The 20469-nt window shown below is 51.9% G+C and overlaps 1 protein-coding gene across 1 annotated transcript in view; it reads left to right on the top strand.

Annotated features, from left to right (window-relative positions):
• LOC141726636 (olfactory receptor 14J1-like) overlaps positions 1 to 16440 on the top strand; it is a 57449-nt gene extending 41009 nt beyond the window's left edge. Inside the window, exon 2 of the mRNA XM_074531587.1 lies at positions 15833 to 16440. Within this exon, the coding sequence (XP_074387688.1) occupies positions 15833 to 16440 (608 nt within the window). The remainder of the gene's footprint in view (positions 1 to 15832) is intronic.
• The last annotated feature ends 4029 nt before the right edge of the window (positions 16441 to 20469 follow it).

The raw sequence follows: 20469 nt of genomic DNA, 5'->3' as shown, positions 1-20469 counted from the left end.
CAGTGGGACCCATAAAAACTTCAAGAAACTTCAAAGTTTCATTTTAAATTTGAGTTCTTGAGAAGTTCTTTGAACACTCTCTCAGGGACTGAGTCTGATGTAAACAACACCAAAGCCCTGAGAGGCTCATTAAGGTCCTTGTGCTGTGTCTGTGCTCCTGAGTTGGGCTGGGCTCCTGGCCCAGAGGCAGCTCCTTGCAAACCAAGAAGAGCTTCAAAAAGACATTTCTCCTGAGGAGCAGCTCCTCTACCAGCCCAGCAGGGCTGGGGCACTGCCTGCAGCCACCCTAGGCACAGCACAGAGGCACAGAGAGATTCAATCAGTCACGGCTGGGAAAGTGCTGAGAAGTGCCTGGGGCACAATCACTGCCAGCCCTTGGCACAGGAATCTCTGGCTGCAGGACAAGGCAGCTGCAGCTCCTGGAGCCACCTCCTAAACCTGGAGCATCCTAGTGCCAGACTCTGTGAGTAAAACTCTGAATATTTCTGGTGCAGGGGAGGTGAAATGCTCATGGAGCTTTGACATGCTGAGGAATGCTGGTCAGTCATAAAATATTTCCAATACAAGGATTTCCTTAAAAAATAGGACATTTCCGAAGACTTTGTATTCTGTTTCCTAATATTGGAGAATGGCAGGGAGCGGGGTGATCAATAGTAAAGATTGGTTATGAATTATTTATTATGAAATTTTGAAAGTTCCTGAGACATTGGAACTCTTATTTTAGTGTTCTGTAGATTCACAGGAGATCGCTAATGTGCTTGCAGCCTCTCTGCCCATGGACAGCACCAGTATTCCCTTTGCTGGAGCCATCAGGCTCAGTCTGAGCTGTCCTTTGTCCCACCTGCAAACACAACCTGCCCCAGCCAGTGCCCTGCAAACAGACAGGGTCCTGTAGGGCCAAGGAGTGGGCACAGAGATTTGGGGTCTGTGAATGCTGGCAGGGAGAGATCAGGCACAGGGAAACACCTGCAGGAGGAAAATCACCAGGAAGCAGAGAGAAGATCAGGCAATGAGAGAAAACAAACCCCAGCAATGCTGTGGCAGGGAGAGCTTAGACATGCTCACAGGATCCCCTCCAGTGCAGCCCCTCTCTCTGAACAAGCCGCCTCCCTCCTGTGCCCCAGCCCAGCCTCTGCCCTCAGGACTGGGGCTCCAAGGCGTGCAGCCCCTCCTGTGCAGGCAGAGCTGCAGCAGAGCCATGGGGCAGCTCTGCAGCCCCGGGCTCAGTTCCCTCTGCAGAGCACAGGGCTGGGAGCAGCTGCCCGGCCCTGGGGGCTCTGGAGGGGGCACAGCTGGCTCAGGGTGACGCTGTCCCCAGTGCCCGGCTCTGGGCAATGCTGTCAGGGCAGCCAGGGAAGGAGCTGCATCTCCCTCGATCCAATGCCATCAGAAGGACACCTGGAATCTCCCTGAGATTTCAGTCCAAGCTTTGAGCTTCCCTCCAGGATACAAACCTGTCCTGTAGCATCTCTGTGTTATCTAAAAACCCCACAGTGAGACACAAAAGGTCTAAAATGAGAAAATGCTGTTGGGTTGGGGAAATGAGCCTTGTCCTGGGTACAAATGTGGGGCTGAGACCTTGAGAAGGGGATGGACATTTGGTGGACTGTGGGGATCCATCTGCTCTCAGCAATGTCAGGATGGTTTTTAAATGAAGCATGGGAGGGTGATCATCCTCTGTCAGGGAAAGGTGAAATCCCAGAGAATCCTGGAACAGGACAGGGTGACGGACCTCCTTCCCTTCCTCTCCACTCACCACCTTACCTCACAGAACTCACTGTTCTCTCAGAGGGCAGCAGAAATGCAGAGATTTTCTGACATCCAAAAATATTCAGTAGGGGAGATGAAGAAAAGCTGTAAATAACACTAGTACATTTAAACAGACTATACCATTCCTGTTCTCTGGCAGTGGGAGGGCAGATGCTGACAGGGCTTTCTGTGTTAACAGAGATTCAAAGTGGAACATGAGGACAGGTCCCTGTCCCTCTCCTATCTCTGCACAGCAAGGCTGAATTATAAAAATCTCTGTGTGTACCTGCCCTGAACCTGAAGTCCCACTCAGGCATCACCAGCCAGGGCTCCACACTTGGAGCTGAAGGAAAATCTGCTGGAAATTGAAAAGGGTGTCAGAGTGTTACAGGAGAAGGGTCTGTGGGAAACGGCTTTGATTTTGTTGGAAGAAGTTTCTCCCAAACGGTCACTGACTTTTCTCCATGAACAGCTTCCAATGGCCAGAGACAGCAAATGTCCAACAGCAGCTCCATCAGCCACTTCCTCCAGCTGGCATTGGCAGACACGTGGCAGCTGCAGCTCCTGCACTTCTGCCTCTTGCTGGGCATCTCCCTGGCTGCCCTCCTGGGCAACGGCCTCATCATCAGCGCCGTAGCCTGCGGCCACCACCTGCACACGCCCATGTTCTTCTTCCTGCTCAACCTGGCCCTCAGCGACCTGGGCTGCATCTGCACCACTGTCCCCAAAGCCATGCACAATTCCCTCTGGGACACCAGGGACATCTCCTACTCAGGATGTGCTGCACAGCTCTTTTTTTTTGTGTTTTTCATGTCATTAGAGGTTTCCCTCCTGACCGTCATGTGCTACGACCGCTACGTGTCCATCTGCAAACCCCTGCACTACGGGACCCTCTTGGGCAGCAGAGCTTGTGCCCACATGGCAGCAGCTGCCTGGGCCAGTGCCTTTCTCAATGCTCTGCTGCACACAGCCAATACATTTTCCCTGCCCCTGTGCCATGGCAATGCCCTGGGCCAGTTCTTCTGTGAGGTGCCCCAGATCCTCAAGCTCTCCTGCTCCAAATCCTACCTCAGGGAACTTGGGCCTATTGCTCTCACTGTCTGTGTTGTTTCTGGCTGTTTTGTGTTCATTGTTTTCTCCTATGTGCAGATCTTCAGGGCTGTGCTGAGGATCCCCTCTGAGCAGGGACGGCACAAAGCCTTTTCCACCTGCCTCCCTCACCTGGCTGTGGTCTCCCTTTTCCTCAGCACTATCATGTTTGCTCACCTGAAGCCCCCCTCCATCTCCTCCCCATCCCTGGATCTGGCCCTGTCAGTTCTGTACTCGGTGGTGCCTCCAGCCCTGAACCCCCTCATCTACAGCCTGAGGAACCAGGAGCTTAAGGCTGCAGTGTGGGCAATGACGACTGGATGGCTTCAGGAACACTAAACTTCTTGCTAGTTTCTACAAGTCATTTGTAATAAATTTTGTCTTTGATAATACTTGGGTGTGACAGTGCTCACAGGGGTTTATCAGGTGAAGGAAGAGACGTAGATCTGACTCTGTATTTCAGAAAGCTTGATTTATTATTTTCTGATATATATATTACATTAAAACTATACTAAAAGAATAGAAGGAAAACCTTAATCTCAGAAGACTAGCTAAGCTAAGAATAAAATAGAAAATAATGATAAGAAAAGGCAGCTGTCTTGGACTCTCTCTGAGATAGCTCGGTCTTGATTGGCCATTAATTATAAACATCCCAGATGGGTCAATAAAAATCCACCTGATGCATTCCACAGCAGCAGATAACCATTGTTTACATTTTGTTCCTAGAGCCTCTCAGCTTCTCAGGATGAAAAAATCCTAAGACAGGATTTTCATAAAAATATATCTGCGACACTTGGGTTTAGTATTTCATTTGTTCTTTCTTTCCCTTTTTCTTAATCTTTTAATATTAGAACAAATGGCATTGTTTGAGCCATATTTCATTTTGTTTTTCTCCACATTTGCTGTGGCCCCAGAGTGTGTCCATGAGGACCTCTGCTCTCAGTGGTTTTAAGAGACTTAAAGCATCTCCAAGCAATGTCTTCCCTGGCAATTCCCCTTTTGCTGCCTTCTCTGCAGCTGCAGCAGCAAAGTGCGTGTGCAGAGCTGGGGGCATGTCATGGGTGGCACAGCAACTCTGCTCCTGCTGGCCACACCATTCCTGATCCAGGCCAGGAGCCATTGGCCTTCTTGCCCACCCAGGCACTCTGCTAGCTCATGTCCAGCCTGCTGTCCAGCAGTGCCCCCAGGTCCCTTTCTGCGTGGCTGCTCTCCAGCCACTCTGATCCCTCGGCAATCCTGTGGGTGCCCTGTGATGGCCCTCAGGGTAATCTGTTCCATAACCTTGCCGGGCACCCAGGTCAGGCTAACAGGCCTGGAGTTGCCCAGCTCTTCCTTCCAGCCCTTCTTGGGGATGGGCTCACATTGGCACCTCCAGTCCTCTGGGACCTCCCTGCTGAGCCAGCACTGATGGTAAATGATGGAGAGCAGCTTGGGCAGCTCATCCACAGCTCCCTCATCCCCCTGGAATGGATCCCCTCTGCTCCCAGAGAGACCTGTGAGCATCTGAGTGGCTCAGCAGGTCCCCAGCTTCTTCCTCCTGGATTATAGGGGCATGTTCTGCTCCCTGTGCCCTTCCAGCAGCTCAGGAGAACACTTGTCCTGAGGACAACTTGACTTATTCTTGAAAATTGAGGCTAAGAAGGGGTTAAGTACCTCAGCTTTTTCCTCATCTTAACCATTTCCCCTCCAATAAGGAATGGAAGTTGTCCTTATCCTTCCTTTTGCCATTAATATATTTATAAAATCATTTTTATTATCCTTCACAGAAGTGGCCTGGTTAAATCCTAATTGAGCTTTCACATCTCTAATTTTCTTTCTGCATGATCTAAGAACATTCTTTAACATGTCCTGAGTTTCCTGTCCCTCTGTATAAGGTGATGCACCCTAATTTTTTTCCCTTGAGTTCCTGGAAAATGCTCCATGCCCTGCCAGGTCATTCATTTTCCTTGCTAGCTCACTTTTGGGCATAGAGGGACAGGCTGTTGCTGCTCTGTCAAAATGATTTTCTTCAATTGTGTCCACCCTTCTTGGAATCCTTTGTTTTTAAGGGCTGTTTCCCTTTAAAAAATCAGTACCTGATTTGTTTCTCCCCAGCTCAATCCTTTATAGGCTGAAGTCTGCTCCCTGGAACTCCAGTGTAGAAGATTTGTTGATGCCCCTCCTTGCGATAACCGTGGGTTTCTAGGCTTATTGTAATCCAGAGCCGGCTCGCTCAATACTAAAGTCAACACAGAATCGCATGAACGAGACAAAAGACGAAGAGCGCTCTCTGCCACGTGGAGATGAGTATCCAGGTTATTGGCTTGAGACAGGGACACTTCTGCAGTGAGCGACCACCAGGTAGCAAAGAGGTAGAGCCTCACCTGCAGTAGGGTTTTATGCCCCAGGTGATGGGGGCAGGGAAAGAGGACCGCAGTCAATGGGATAACACTGGGGAGGGATGAGGGGAGGGACCACCCGTGGGGCAGACCACCAGAGATACAGAGACCAGGGGGGTGAGGGAGAAGCCATGTGAGGGGGAATATACCATCCACGTGACCCAATAACATATTTTCCCAACACCCAGTGAAACCAACTAAATATCTAGTCCAATACAACACCTCCTTTCACAGAATATTTTAAATCTTCAATAATTTCACGGTCACTGGGCCCCAAACAGCCTCTGACAATTACATCTCCTGCCAGCCCTTCTCTGCTTGTGACCAGCAGGAGACAGAGCTTTCCTTGGCAGTGGGAATTGCAGGAAACCTCCCCAAAGTGCAGCTTGGAAGGCTCAGTCTGGAGCTGAGGAGAAAGCAAAGTCCCTTGCAGGGCAGAATGTTGGTGCTGGAGGTGTGGCAGCGTGAGGCTGGGCCATGGCGGGCCTCTGTGTGCCAGGAGCCGGCAGCGCTGGGTGCAGGGAGCCCAGGGAGGGCACAGAAACGCTGGGTGAGAAATGCTGGGGCACAAGGAGATGGGCAAGTGCAGCCGGCCAGGGCAGAGGAGCAGCACGCCCAGGGGCCACAGCCTGCAGGACAGATGGTCAAGGGCTGGGCAGGGCTGGCAGGGCCACAGGCACCCAGGCCTTTGTGCCCTGGGCTCGGGCAGCGCCTCTGGAGGCCTCACAGGAGAAACTTTCCTGGCAGGGGCTGCACTTTGCTTCTCCCTCGGCCTCCTTGCGGAGGCTCACAGGGGCTGCGGGTTGATGCCATTTGTCCTTGCTGCCCCTCACATCCCCCTGGCCCACCAAGAGCCCCGAGGCAGCCGTGAGGGACAGGCCCTGCTGGCCCAGGCTGGGCTCAGGGCTTGGCCTTTCTGCTTCCTGCAGCCAAGCCAGGCCTTGCTCAGCATTGCAGTTCCCTGCTCAGAGCCTTGGGCTCCCTGCAATCCTGCCCTCAAGGATCTGCTCTCACCAGGCCCTGGGCAGCCTTTGGCACTCCCTGCCCTCCCTGGGGCCCAGCCATGCCCCAAAGCACTTGGAGTTTTGCTGCTGACTCCTTGAGCAGCTTCTTCATCCTTCTCTGCGTGCCTGAGGCTCCTGGACCCAGCCCCAAGTCCAGCGTGGGGCTGATTAAAATACAGAAAGGCCTCAGGAGCTCTTTGTCTCCCTTCCATTGTCTTTGAGTCTCCAGGGCTTGTGCAGGGATTGGAGTCAGTTTGGAGTTGTCTTCAGGAGGGAGATTCCACAGTGCACATCATGATTGGTTTTTAATCAAGGGTGCATTTTTTTACTTTTCATTTCAGAGAAGAGGGGATGGAAGCACTCCCCAAGTCATCTTGATGCTGAATGTCTCCTTAGGAGGTCTGGGCAGGGAGAAGAATGAGCCCCTTGCAGGCTGGGCCAGTTTGGAAACCTGCTCCTCACGCCCAACCTCACCATGACCCCCTAGGACTGAGATCCCAAAAAACACCCAGAAAACTTCATGGAATTTTTTTATTTCTTTTTTTTATTCTGTAACACATTATTTGGTGTTACCATTTTATTATTTATATATTTTTATATTTATTTATATTTATAACAACAGTATTGGATTTTATTACCTAGTTTTTATATTTATATAGAAAAATCACTACATTTTTAGTAGGCAAGAAAATTAATGCTCAACGTTTCTAACTAACACAATTCACTTTGTGAAAAGTGCATAGTATATGGCTCCATGCAGGTATTTACCATATGTTAGTGGGATTTTTTAAGAAAGGAATGAGGCACTTGCACCAGATAGCAACCCCAGGACACCTAAATCTTTCAGAGAAAAAGAATTTATTGCCCTCTTATCAGAAGAAACGAACTTCTTCCTCAAAGGCACTGTTAGGATTAGAAGGAAGAAGTTGCTGATGACCAGACAGAATCCTGTATTTGAATGGAATTTATTCATCATGTATGAAGGGCATGACTATGCCACAGGCTATTGCTTTTAGGGGTTAATCCTTTGCTAGCAGGTGTCCTTTTTTGGGCTCATGCTGCCCATAAAAAGGTACCTGGACGTCCGTAATTCTTTGTCTTTATTGTCTCATATTGTCCTAATTCAATTTGTACAAATTATTATTACTCTAATTGTATTGCTATTTTTAAAACAATTTTATTACAATTAAACTTTAAAAATTTTAAAAACAAGTGATTGGCGTTTTTCACACCTTCATTAATTTATTAAGCTCCAGTAGCTATTTATTTATTCCTCTTTCCATATATATATTAGATATATTTGTAGACTTTTAATCATCTTTTTTATAGTCTTTTTACAATACAGGGTCAAGAAGGGGCACTTTGGGGTCCATGGAGACTTTTCTGGGTCATATTTGGGGCAGTTTTGGGTCTGGGGAGGGAATTCCAAGAGAACTTGAGGATGTGGAGGACACTTGGGGGTGCCAGGTGGGCACTTGGAGGGGCACTCAGGGATTCTGAAGGACAGTTCAGGGTCCGGGGCAGCACTTGGGGGTCCAGGGAGGCCCTTGGAGGTCAGGGAGGGGAATTTGGGTCCCTTCGGCGTCCGGGGGAGCCCTTGGTGGGGAGCTCTCTGGGGCGCGGGGGGTGATGGGAGTTGAAGGCGCGGGTATCACACAGGGTAACAAGGCCGCGGAGCATCATGGGAGGTCTGGGCGCAGCTGCAATGGCTTTCGGTGGGGCGCGGGGCATGACGGGAGATGAAGTCCCGAGTGGACTAGCGCTTGATGTGCGCCGCGGAGCATGATGGGAACTGTAGTTCCGGAAGTAGTTGAAACGCAGCGTTTGGGGGTCCAGGAAGGCACTTGGGGGACACTTTTGCATCCGAGCCGCGACTTGAGATCCTCGGGGGAACTTAAACGGTTCGGGAGCTCTTGAGGGGAGCTCAGAGAGCTCTAACGGGGCTCTTTAGGGCTCGGGTCACGGCAGGAGTTTTAGGGACGGGACTCTGTTCTGAGAGGCTCTGGGGCTTCGGGGGATGAGAGGAGATGAATTCCCAGAAGTGGCTGTACCGGGCATCTGTGGGGATGGGAGCACTCAGGGTGTGCGGGACGCTTGTGGGGATCCCGACTGGGCGGTGAGGGGGCACTGAGGGATCCTAGAGGGTCTGGGGGAAACTTATGGGACAGATGGGGCACAATCCCGGGGTTCTGTGGAGCGCGGGCCATGACGGGCGTTATAGTCTCGGCTCCAATGAGGCTGTATCCGGCCGCGTGGCATGACGGGAGTTGTATTCAAAAATAAAATATGGCGCCCATCTAGGCACCGCCCCCAGACCCAGCTCCCTGGCGTTGATTGGCTGCGGTCGGTGATCGGTGGGAGCCTCGGCAAATGGGAGGTGGTGTAGGCGGAAACTGCCCGTTCAACCTCCCAAGCCCCACCCAGTAGAGACCAGTTCATCCCCACTACTACCCCGTACAACCCCAGATCATCCCAGTTCCTCCCAAGTAGAAGCAAGCACAACCACAGTGCCCCTCCAAATCCTCCCAGTGCAGCCCAGTCCCTCCCAATACACCTGAGTTCATTCCCAGTCATTCCCAGTTTTGCCCAATGTTATCCACAGGATGCCCCAGTGTCCCCAGTCTTCTCCGCAATGTCCCCAGTGTCCCCAGTTGGTCCCAGTATAACTCCCCGTATGTCCTGTTATGTCCCAGTATGTCCCAGTGGACCTCCAGCATCCATTCCACTCCACCCAGATTCCCCCTCAGCATTCCTCTTCTTCCCAGGTTATCCCAGGACTCCCCAGTATCACTCCCAGTATGTCCCAGTGTCTCCCACAGCTTTCCCAGTGTTCCCCAGTATGTCCCAGTCCTCCCCAGTGTTTCCAAGGACAGTTTGATTTCTCACAGTGGCCATGGCAGCCAAACCCAGCAGTGGGGTCAGTGCAGTGCCCATGGCCACAGCCCCTTGCAGGGGCCCAGTGCAGCTTGGGCTGATGATCCACCCTCACAGCTGGCCCAGGGCAGCTCTGCAGTGGCTTTGGTGGCACCTGGGGCTGGCACACAGCTGAGCAGTGTGTCTGTTTGCAGTGGGGAAACTCAGGAGATTCAGATTGATTCAAAAAACCCCAAAAAAATGAAAACCCCTCTTAGGCTGAGTGCAGCCAGCTCTGCAAGGACAGCAGGGCCCAGGGGAGTGAGGACAGACAGGATGGGGCTGGGCAATGTGGAGCAAGGTTGTCCATGCTTGGTCAGAACTCAAAGCACAGCTTCTGTGAGCAGGCAAGAGCTGCTGAGGAGAGACCCTGGGTCAATATCAATGACAGAATGCTGAAATCACCTCTGCTCAAAAGAGAAATAAAATCAAATAGCTTATTTAAAATAGGAATGTGTATTCCTTACAAGTTCTTTGAAATCTTCCTCCATAATTGGACTAGGAAAACTTTAATGATTCTCACAGGGCTTTGATGTTGTTTACATCACTCAGTCCCTGAGTTTGACTTCAATAAACTTCTCAAGAACTCAAAGTTAAATTGAAACTCTTAACTTTCTTGAAGTTTTAATGGGTCCCACTGAGGGACACAACTGAAAAAGTGTCTCCAGGTTCCAGTTAGAGCAGAACACTGGAGGCAGTGATGACAGCTGGGGACAAACAAGGCAAAGGTGTCTCTGGTGATGAGCAAAGCTGGATGTGTTTGAGGAATGCCAAGGGCCAAGGCCTGAGCCCCAGCCCCTGGCCAGGCAGATGCTGTCCCTCCCTCCTTGCTCAGGGCTCTTGCCGGGATGGGCACTGGCATGTGGGGATGTGCAATGCCAGGGGCAGGAGCATGGGGCAGCCCCTGCCAGGCTGCTGAGCAGGGACAAGGAGGCAATGAGGCCCCAGGCCTGCAAGGGTCACTTGTCTCCTGCTCCTGCCTCAGGCCCAGGCCCAGCAGCCATGGCCAAAGTGCTGCCCAATTTGGCTCTGGCAGGGCTGTCTTGCAGCTGCTGCACATGCCTGTGCCCTGTGCAGCCCAGGCTGTGCTACAGTGTCCCTGCCCTGCGCCTCTGTCCCTGCAGGCTGTCGGCATTTATCAGCTGCCCCACCTGGCTGGCCCCTTCCTTTGCTGACAGCTCTGCCTCCTGCCTGCCTCTGCCTGCCCACACAAAGCCTGGGGCTGATACCAAAAGGGTTCATTCCATTTCTACCCTGCCTGTGAACCTCCATCACAGAAACAACGTATGCAGGTGCTGCTTCCCCAGGAAGGATGGTTGGAAGAGAAGCAGAAGACATCTGGATCAAGGGTGCAGGGATAGAGAAAACAAGAAGTGAATCTGGGAACTTGGGGTGGATTTTATGGAAATGAGTAAATTGTAATTCACATTTAGGGACTGTGCATAAGCAACATACTGGTAGAATCACATGTCCATGTAAGGTTAGCAGTGATCCCTCACCAGACCTCAGGCCTTAATAAATGATAGCCTCTGAAATAGTAAGTCACTTTTAAGGAGCCTTATTCTGATATTTCAGAGATTTGGTGACAGCAGGGCCTCACAGCACCAAGGAGTCAGTAGTGACACTGTGCAAACTCATGGAACAAAGGGCCCATGGTGACACAGCAGAACCCCATGGAACCAAAATCCATTTTGGCACATTGGGGCCACATTGAACCAATGGTCCATTGTGATAGTGCGGATCCAAGGAGACCATTGTGACCCTGAGAAACCTCTTGGAACCAAGGGGCCATTGTGACACAGCAAGGCCTGGTGGAACCATGGGTGCATTGTGACACTGCAGAACCTCATGGAACCAAGGTGAGCGTGTTCTACTGCAGAACTTCATGGAACAAAGGGTCCATGGTGACACTGCAGAAGCAAAGAGACTGCTGTGGGCAGTGTAAAAGCTCATGGAAGGAGGCCATTTCTACACTTGGAGGCCTTGTGGAACCAAGGGGGCATTGTGGCACTTCAGAGCCTTGTGGAGCCAAGGGGACCATAGTGACACTGTGGGGCTCCATGAAACCAGTGGTCTGTTGTGACATTGCAAGGCCTTATGGGATCATGGAGACCACAGTGACACTACAGGCCTCACTGAACCAAGAGGCCATTGTGACACTACAACGCCTCATGCAAGCAAGGAACCATGTGACACTGTGGGATCTGGCAGGCCAAGGGGCAGTTGTCACACTCTATGGCACCAATGGAACCAAGGAGGCCATTGGACACTCCAGGGCCCCATGGAACTAAGGATTCATGGAACAGTGCATGACCCCATGGGACCAAAGGTCCATTGGGATACTGCGGGGCCTCATGGAATCCTGGAGGCCACGATGACACTTGGAGGCCTCATTGAATCAAGGAGCTCTGCAGGGCCTCATGGAACCAAGGAGACCCTTCTGACATATTGAGTCCCCATGGAACCAAGGGTCCATTGTGATACTACAGCCCCAAGGAGACCCCTGTGACACTGCCCGGCTTTCCTTCCTATGGAAAAGATGCTTTGTTTTCCTCCGTGGCCAAAATTGCTACTCCTCCTAAACTATTCACTATATGAAGGGTTTCTCCCAGACAAAACCTGCCAGCTCTGGCTGGCACTGTGGGCTCTGATGTCCACTTGTCATCTACCCCTGAAACACTGTGGCTCTCTGCCTTCCTTGTGATGGAAATAGAACAGTCTCCTCGTCCAGGGGCCATGGCCAAATTTGAGATTTTGCCCCTAAATTTCATATATCCAAGGATAGCTCCCAATCAAAAGCTGCCAGGAGAGACAAGTTTGGCTGGCTTGGCCTCCCAGGGGCTGCTTCTCATCTACCATCAAACCCTGGGGCTCTCTGCTTTCCTTCAGATGGAAAAGAAATGGCCTTGTCATCAATGGACCAGTGGCCAAAACTTGTATTCTACCTCCCAAATTATGTGTATCCAAGGATTTCTCTCAGGCACAAGCTGCAATTCCAGAAACGTCTGGCTCGCCTTGGCCCTTGGTGGCTGCTGCTCATCTACCCCTGAAACACCGGGCCTCAGCTTTCCTTCCAATGGAAGAGAATCATTGTTCACATCAAAGTGCCCATAGGCAAAACTGAAATTTGGCCTAAAAAATTCCATCTATCCAAGGATCGCTCCAAGGCAAAAGTAGCCAGGAGACACGGAGATCTGACTGGTTTTGTCCTAAGGTGATTTTCTTAGACTATGAGCAGAATGTTTTCATTTGCCAACACCTTGGAGAGGGCTGGGAGATCTCCCAAGGTGGGGTTTGGAGGCCTCAAGCAAAGGAGCACTGTACAGGGACAGAGGAGCTCTGTGCTCAGTGGGGTGGGGACTGAGGACAGCAAAGGAGAGACCTGGGAGGAACTAAAGGGTGTTTTCAGAGATGGTGGCTCCTTTTGACATAGTAGAGAACAGACAGAGAAAGAAAGAAGGACAGATAGGGAGGGCCAGACAGTACCCAAAGAGAAAGGAATTTTGCTCCCAGGGCAGGGCTGTGGTGCAACACATCCCCCAGAAGGAGCGTGGGTCAGCCCCAGGCTTTGTGTGGGCAGGCAGAGGCAGGCAGGAGGCAGAGCTGGCAGCAAAGGAAGGGCCCAGCCAGGTGGGGCAGCCGGGGGATGCCGACAGCCTGCAGGGACAGAGGTGCAGGGCAGGGACAGCGTAGCACAGCCTGGGCTGCACAGGGCACAGGCATGTGCAGCAGCTGCAAGACAGCCCTGCCAGAGCCACCTTGGGCAGCACTTTGGCCATGGCTGCTGGGCCTGGGCCTGAGGCAGGAGCAGGAGACAAGTGACCCTTGCAGGCCTGGGGCCTCATTGCCTTCTTGTCCCTGCTCAGCAGCCTGGCAGGGGCCGCCCCATGCTCCTGCCCTTGCCATTGCACATCCCCACGTGCCAGTGCCCATCCCGGCAAGAGCCCTGAGCAAGGAGGGAGGGACAGCATCTGCCTGGCCAGGGGCTGGGGCTCAGGCCTTGGCCCTTGGCATTCCTCAAACACATCCAGCTTTGCTCATCACCAGAGACACCTTTGCCTTGTTTGTCCCCAGCTGTCATCACTGCCTCCAGTGTTCTGCTCTACCTGGAACCTGGGGACACTTTGAGTTGTGTTCCTCAGTGGGACCCATAACAACTTCAAGATACTTCACACTTTCAATTTGAGTTCTTGACCAGTTTTCTGAACACTCTCTCAGGGACTGAGTCTGATGTAAACAACAACAAAGCCCCAGAGGGTCATTAAAGTCCTTGTGCTGTGTCTGTGCTGATGAGTTGGGCTGGGCTCCTGGCACAGAGGCAGCTCCTTGCAAACCAAGAAGAGCTTCAAAAAGAAATTTCTCCTGAGGAGCAGCTCCTCTTCCAGCCCAGCAGGGCTGGGGCACTGCCTGCAGCCACCCTGGGCACAGCACAGAAGCACAGACAGCTTCAATCAGTCAGGGCTGGGAAGGTGCTGGGGCACAGTCACTGCCAGCCCTTGGCACAGGAACCTCTGTCTGCAGGACAATGCAGCTGCAGCTCCCGGAGCCATCTCCTAAAGCTGGAACATCCCAATGCCTCCAGACTCTGTGAGTAAAACTCTGAATATTTCTGGTGCAGGGGAGGTGAAATGCTCCTGAAGCTTTGACATGCTGAGGAATGCTGGTCAGTCATAAAATGTTCCCAATACAAGGATTTCCTTAAAAATTAGAACATTTCCAAAGACTTTGTATTCCGTTTCCTAATATTGGGGAATGGCAGGGAGCTGGTGGATTAATATTAAAGATTGGTTATGAATTAATAATTATGAAATTTTACAAGTGCCTGAGACATCTGAACTGTTACTTTCAGTGACCAATAGGTTCACATTAGATCCCTAATGTGTTTTCAGCCACTCTGCCCATGGACAGCACCAGCATCCCCTTTGCTGGAGCCATCAGGCTTAGTCTGAGCTGTCCTTTGTCCCACCTGCAAACAGAACCTGCCCCAGCCAGTGCCCTGCAAACAGGCAGGGTCCTGTAGGGCCAAGGAGAGGGCACAGAGATTTGGGGTCTGTGAGTGCTGGCAGGGAGAGATCAGGCACTGGGAAACACCTGCAGGAGGAAAATCACCAGGAAGGAGAGAGAAGATCAGGCAATGAGAGAAAACAAACCCCAGCAATGCTGTGGCAGGGAGAGTTTAGAGAAGCCCACAGGATCCCCTCCAGTGCAGCCCCTCCCTCTGAACAAGCCCCCTCCCTTCTGTGCCCCAGCCCAGCCTCTGTCCTCAGGGCTGGTGCTCCAAGGCGTGCAGCCCCTCCTGTGCAGGCAGAGCTGCAGCAGAGCCATGGGGCAGCTCTGCAGCCCCGGGCCCAGTTCCCTCTGCAGAGCACAGGGCTGGGAGCAGCTGCCCGGCCCTGGGGGCTCTGGAGGGGGCACAGCTGGCTCAGGGTGACGCTGTCCCCAGTGCCCGGCTCTGGGCAATGCTGTCAGTGTAGCCAGGGAAGGAGCTGCATCTCCCTCAATGCAATGCCATCATAAGGACACCTGGAATCTCCCTGAGATTTCAGTCCAAGCTTTGAGCTTCCCTCCAGGATACAAACCTGTCCTGTAGCATCTCTGTGTTATCTAAAAGCCTCACGGTGAGACACAGAAGGTCTGTGATGAGAAAATGCTGTTGGGTTGGTGAAATGAGCCCTGTCTGTCCCTGGATACAAATCTGGAGCTGAGACTTTTTGAAGGGGATGGACATTTAGTGGACTGTGGGGATCCATCTGCTCTCAGCAATGTCAGGATGCTTTTTAAAGGAAGCATGGGAGGATGATCATCCTCTGTCAGGGAAAGGTGAAAGCCGAGACAATCCTGGAACAGGACAGGGTGACAGACCTCCTTCCCTTCCTCTCCACTCACCACCTTGCCTCAGAGAACTCACTGTTCTCCCTGAAGGCAGCAGAAATGCAGAGAATTTCTGACATCCAAAAATAATCAGCAGGGGAGATGAAAAAAAGCTGTAAATAACACTAGTACATTTAAACAGACTTTACCATTCCTGTTCTCTGGCAGTGGGAGGGCAAATGCTGACAGGGCTTTCTGTTTTAACAGAGATTCAAAGTGGAACACGAGGACAGGTCCCTGTCCCTCTCCCATGTCTGCGCAGCAAGGCTGAACTATAAAAACCTCTGTGTGTAGCTGCCCTGAACCTGAAGTCCCACTCAGGCAGCACCAGCCAGGGCTCCACACTTGGAGCTGAAGGAAAATCTGCTGGAAATTGAAAAGGGTGTCAGAGTGTTACAGGAGAAGTGTCTGTGGGAAAAGGCATTGAATTTGCTGGAAGAAGTTTCTACTAACCGGTCACTGACTTTTCTCCATGAACAGGTCCCAATGGCCAGAGACAGCAAATGTCCAATAGCAGCTCCATCAGGCACTTCCTCCTGCTGGCATTTGCAGACACGCGACAGCTGCAACTCTTGCACTTCTGCCTCTTGCTGGGCATCTCCCTGGCTGCCCTCCTGGGCAACGGCCTCATCATCAGCGTCGTAGCCTGCAGCCCCCACCTGCATATGCCCATGTTCTTCTTCCTGCTCAACCTGGCCCTCAGTGACCTGGGCTGCATCTGCACCACTGTCCCCAAAGCCATGCACAATTCCCTCTGGGACACCAGCACCATCTCCTACAAAGGATGTGCTGCACAGCTCTTTTTTTTTGTGTTTTTCATGTCATTAGAGCTTTCCCTCCTGACCGTTATGTGCTACGACCGCTACGTGTCCATCTGCAAACCCCTGCACTACGGGACCCTCCTGGGCAGCAGAGCTTGTGCCCACATGGCAGCAGCTGCCTGGGCCAGTGCCTTTCTCAATGCTCTGCTGCAAACAGCCAATACATTTTCATTGCCCTTGTGCCATGGCAATGCCCTGGGCCAGTTCTTCTGTGAAATCCCCCAGATCCTCAAGCTCTCCTGCTCCAAATCCTACCTCAGGGAACTTGGGCTCATTGTGGTTGGTGCATCTTTAGGTTTCGGTTGTTTTGTGTTCATGATTTTCTCCTATGTGCAGATCTTCAGGGCTGTGCTGAGGATTCCCTCTGAGCAGGGACGGCACAAAGCCTTTTCCACCTGCCTACCTCACCTGGCCGTGGTCTCCCTGTTCCTCAGCACTGGCGCATTTGCCTACCTGAAGCCCTCCGCCATCTCCTCCCCATCCCTTGATCTGACCCTGTCAGTTCTGTACTCAGTGGTGCCTCCAGCCCTGAACCCCCTCATCTACAGCCTCAGGAACCAGGAGCTCAAGGCTGCAGTGTGGAGACTGATGAATAGACTATTTAGGAAGCATTAAACTGCTGGCCTATTTCTGCAAATCAATTCTAATAAAAGTCATCTTTGAAAACTCTGTCAATTTTTTTTTGTTTTCTTTGTTTGCAAATACTCTCTAATCCAAGGCCAATGTGTGTTCAATTTTCCATTTCTTTCTCTCCATCTTCTCTTTAGCCCCAGATTGGGTCAATGAGGAGCTGCAATGTTGGTGGCTTTAAATGAACTAAAGGATCTCCCAGCAGAATTTTCACTGGAGTTCCCATTTTTGTTCCCTTTACTTGAGCTGCAGCAGCAATGTCTGTATGCAGAGCTGGGGCAGATCAGGGCTGGCACAGCAGCTGTGCCCAGCAGCAGCAGCAGCACTTGGTGTTGCCAGTGCTGCTGCCGTGGCCCTGCCCCGCTGCCCTGGTGGCCCTGGTGTTGCTGCAGGGCCTGAGTGCTCTCGGGGCCGGGCACAGCCCTGGGGGTGGCAGTGCCGGGGCTGCAGCAGGGACAGGCCATGGGCACTGCTGGGGCAGCGCTGACGCCTCAGCCCAGGGCCTGGGGGCTCCAGGCTCCTTGCCCAGGCTCTCTCAAGAACACGTCCAGGCCAATGCTCAGCACAGAAAAGCCCTGTGAGCAGCCCCAGGCTGGCCGTGGGCAGGCTGGGGGCAAACAGCATGGCTGGGGCTCTGCAAGGGCCCTGGGGCAGATGGGAAGGAGCAGTAGAGCAGGGGCTGATCCATCCCCAGTGCGCTGCACAGCCCAGGGCAGCGTCCCAGAGCGTCCTCATGGAGCTGCCAACAACATCCCCCCTCTGCAGCCCTGGCCTCTCCCCCAGCTCACACAGGTGCCCCATCCTTGCAGGCACAGACACGGCAGCACTGGCTCTGGAGCCCCTGTTTGCATTGCACAGAGCGGGGGAGCACCCCCATGCTGTTGCTGTGGGGACATGAACCTGAGGGAGCACAAATGCCATCAGCCCCTGCGGCCAGCAAGGGCTGGGGGACACCAGGGAAACCACTCAGCTTTGTCCTGGCCTCTGCAGTCAGCCAGAAAGTTTGTTCCCATCAGCTGGGAGTTTCCTGTCCCACTGCAGACGCTGTTGCTCAGAGCCAGGGCTGCCTGGCAGCCACCCCCAAACTGCCCTGAGCATTTACTTGGCTTCACCTTTGTTTAATTTCTGTTATGTTTGCCCAATTATCCCATCTTAAAAAGGCCAAACAATATTAAAAGTAGTAACAATTTCTAATTGGATAGTTTGAAATATATATAAACAAAGGATAATTTGGTTCAAATAATAGCGCATAAGCAAACACAACCGTGGGGTACGGAGTGCAGGGTTCTTGACCCTTGCCACTTCACGTACAAGCTTGGCAAGTGAAAATCACCCCTTATATGCCATGTGTCAACGCCATCTCCTCCTATTTTCGGGTCGTCACTTTTCTGTCTCTGCCTTCTTTCCTGGTTTAGGACAAATTAGGAGAAATCTCCAAAAGGGAGCCCCCCAAAACAAAACAAACCTCCAACCACCCCTCCCCCAACACCCGGTTCAGGAAGGAATTTCTCAGAGGAGCAAAGTGGAAAACAAAACCTATTTATTTACAAGTAACAAAAGAACACTCCCCAACACAAGAAAAGAAAAGAGACCAGACTGTGTTGTGAAGGGCGCTGAGCTTCTCTCGCAGGCTCCGGGTGTCCTGGAGCTCTCAGGTCAGCTCTGGAGCCGGTCCAGTATCTTCAGGGGAGGGTAAGAAAAAGGGAACAAAAGAAAAGGAAAAGAACAAAACAGCGCAAAAAGCAGAAAGCAAGCAAGCAAGCGGCTAGCCAAGCCAAGCAGCCAAAAGCGAAAGTGCCTGGTCACACACTCCCTCCTCTCTTCCCCGCCCCGCCACAGCAAGACGGCTGGGGGAATGGGGGGGGGGGGGCGGGGAGGCACAGCTGCCAGACACAACACACGATTTTGGGATAAAGGCTGTCACCCCACGACACACCACCCCTTATCCCATATCGTGAACATACAATAAAAAACTTTCATTTCACTTACTCACACCTTTGACACTTACGCATTCCTTTCATCTTACTTGCTCAGACCTTTGACACTTACAGTTTCCTTCTGTCTCACATTCAACAAACAATGACATTCCTATATGAGTCTCATCCCACAATCAAGTCTCCCTGAGGTACACACCGTGTTGTTCCATCTTTCTGCATTATCCACCATGTATTACCTGGTCCTTGAGCAAAGACAATCCCACGGATGGGTTTGTCTGTACTCGAGGCAGGGTTGATCCATACTGTCTTTCCCAACAAACCTCTGACATGGGCCACTGGGGCTTTATCCCCATCTACTATATTAAGGAGCTCAGACTGAGCAGGACCCGCTCGGTTGGTGGAACCTCGAGTGTTAACTAACCAGGTAGTCTTTGCCAAATGCTGCTCCCAGTTTTTTAAAGACCCCCCACCCAATGCTTTTAATGTGGTTTTAAACAATCCATTGTACCTTTCCACTTTCCCTGCAGCTGGTGCATGATAGGGGATATGGTATACCCACTCGATGCCATGTTCCCTAGCCCAAGTATTAATAAGATTGTTTTTAAAATGAGTTCCATTATCCGACTCAGTTCTCTCGGGAGTACCGTGCCTCCAAAGGACCTGCTTTTCAAGGCCCAAGATAGTGTTACGGGCTGTAGCATGAGACACAGGGTAGGTTTCCAACCATCCTGTGGTGGCTTCTACCATGGTTAGTACATAGCGCTTGCCCTGGCGGGTTTGAGGCAGTGTGATGTAATCAATCTGCCAGGCCTCCCCGTATTTGTACTTAGACCACCGCCCCCCATACCAGAGGGGCTTCACTTGCTTGGCCTGCTTGATGGCAGCGCACGTCTCACAGTCACAAATAACCTGAAAAATACTGTCCATGGTTAGATCCACCCCTCGGTCTCGTGCCCACTTATAGGTGGCATCTCTACCCTGGTGGCCTGAGGCATCATGAGCCCATTGTGCTAAGAATAACTCTCCCTTATGCTCCCAGTCGAGATCTATCTTCAACTCCCCTATCTTTGCAGCCTGATGTACTTGCTGGTTGTTTTGCTGCTCTTCATTAGCTCTACTTCTGGGGACATGGGCATCTACATGGCAAACCTTCACAGGTAATTTCTCTAACCGAGTAGCGATATCCTTCCACTCTTCCGCAGCCCAAATTGGCTTTCCTCTGCGCTGCCAGTTAGCCTCTTTCCATCTCTTCAGCCATCCCCATAGAGCGTTGACTGCCATCCAAGAATCGGTATACAAATAGAGCCTTGGCCACTTCTCTCTCTCTGCAATACCTAGGGCCAGTTGAATAGCTTTGATTTCAGCAAATTGACTGGATTCACCCTCTCCTTCAGTAGCCTCTGCAACCCGTTGAGTGGGACTCCATACAGCTGCTTTCCACCTCAGTTTCATCCCTATGACGCGACAAGAACGATCAGTGAATAGAGCGTAACGTGTTTCTTCTACTGGCAACTGATTGTATGGCGGAGCTTCCTCAACCCGGGTCACTGGCTCTTGTTCCTCATCTGCGACACTAAAGCTTTCACCTTCGGGCCAATTTGTAATTATTTCTAGAATCCCAGGGCGATTTAACTTCCCAATTCGAGCGCGCTGCGTAATGAGGGCAATCCACTTACTCCAAGTAGCACTGGTGGCATGGTGGGTAGAGGGAACCTTTCCTCTGAACATCCATCCCAGCACCGGTAGTCGGGGTGCCAGAAGGAGTTGTGCCTCTGTACCAATCACCTCCGAGGCAGCTTGGACTCCTTCACAGGCGGCCAAGATTTCCTTTTCTGTTGGACTATAGTTATCTTCAGACCCCCTGTAGCTCTGACTCCAGAATCCCAATGGTCAGCCTCGGGTCTTGCCAGGTAGCTTTTGCCAAAGGCTCCAGGACAGACCATGGCTCCCGGCTGCAGAGTAGAGCACGTTCTTCACATCTGGTCCCGTCCTGACTGGACCAAGGGCTACAGCATGAGCGATCTCCTGCTTGATCTGGACGAAAGCTTGCTGCTGCTCAGGGCCCCAATGGAAGTCG

Source organism: Zonotrichia albicollis, chromosome 37 (assembly GCF_047830755.1).
Source record: "Zonotrichia albicollis isolate bZonAlb1 chromosome 37, bZonAlb1.hap1, whole genome shotgun sequence".
Lineage (NCBI taxonomy): Eukaryota > Metazoa > Chordata > Aves > Passeriformes > Passerellidae > Zonotrichia > Zonotrichia albicollis.
This window is presented reverse-complemented; position numbering and strand designations above follow the sequence as displayed.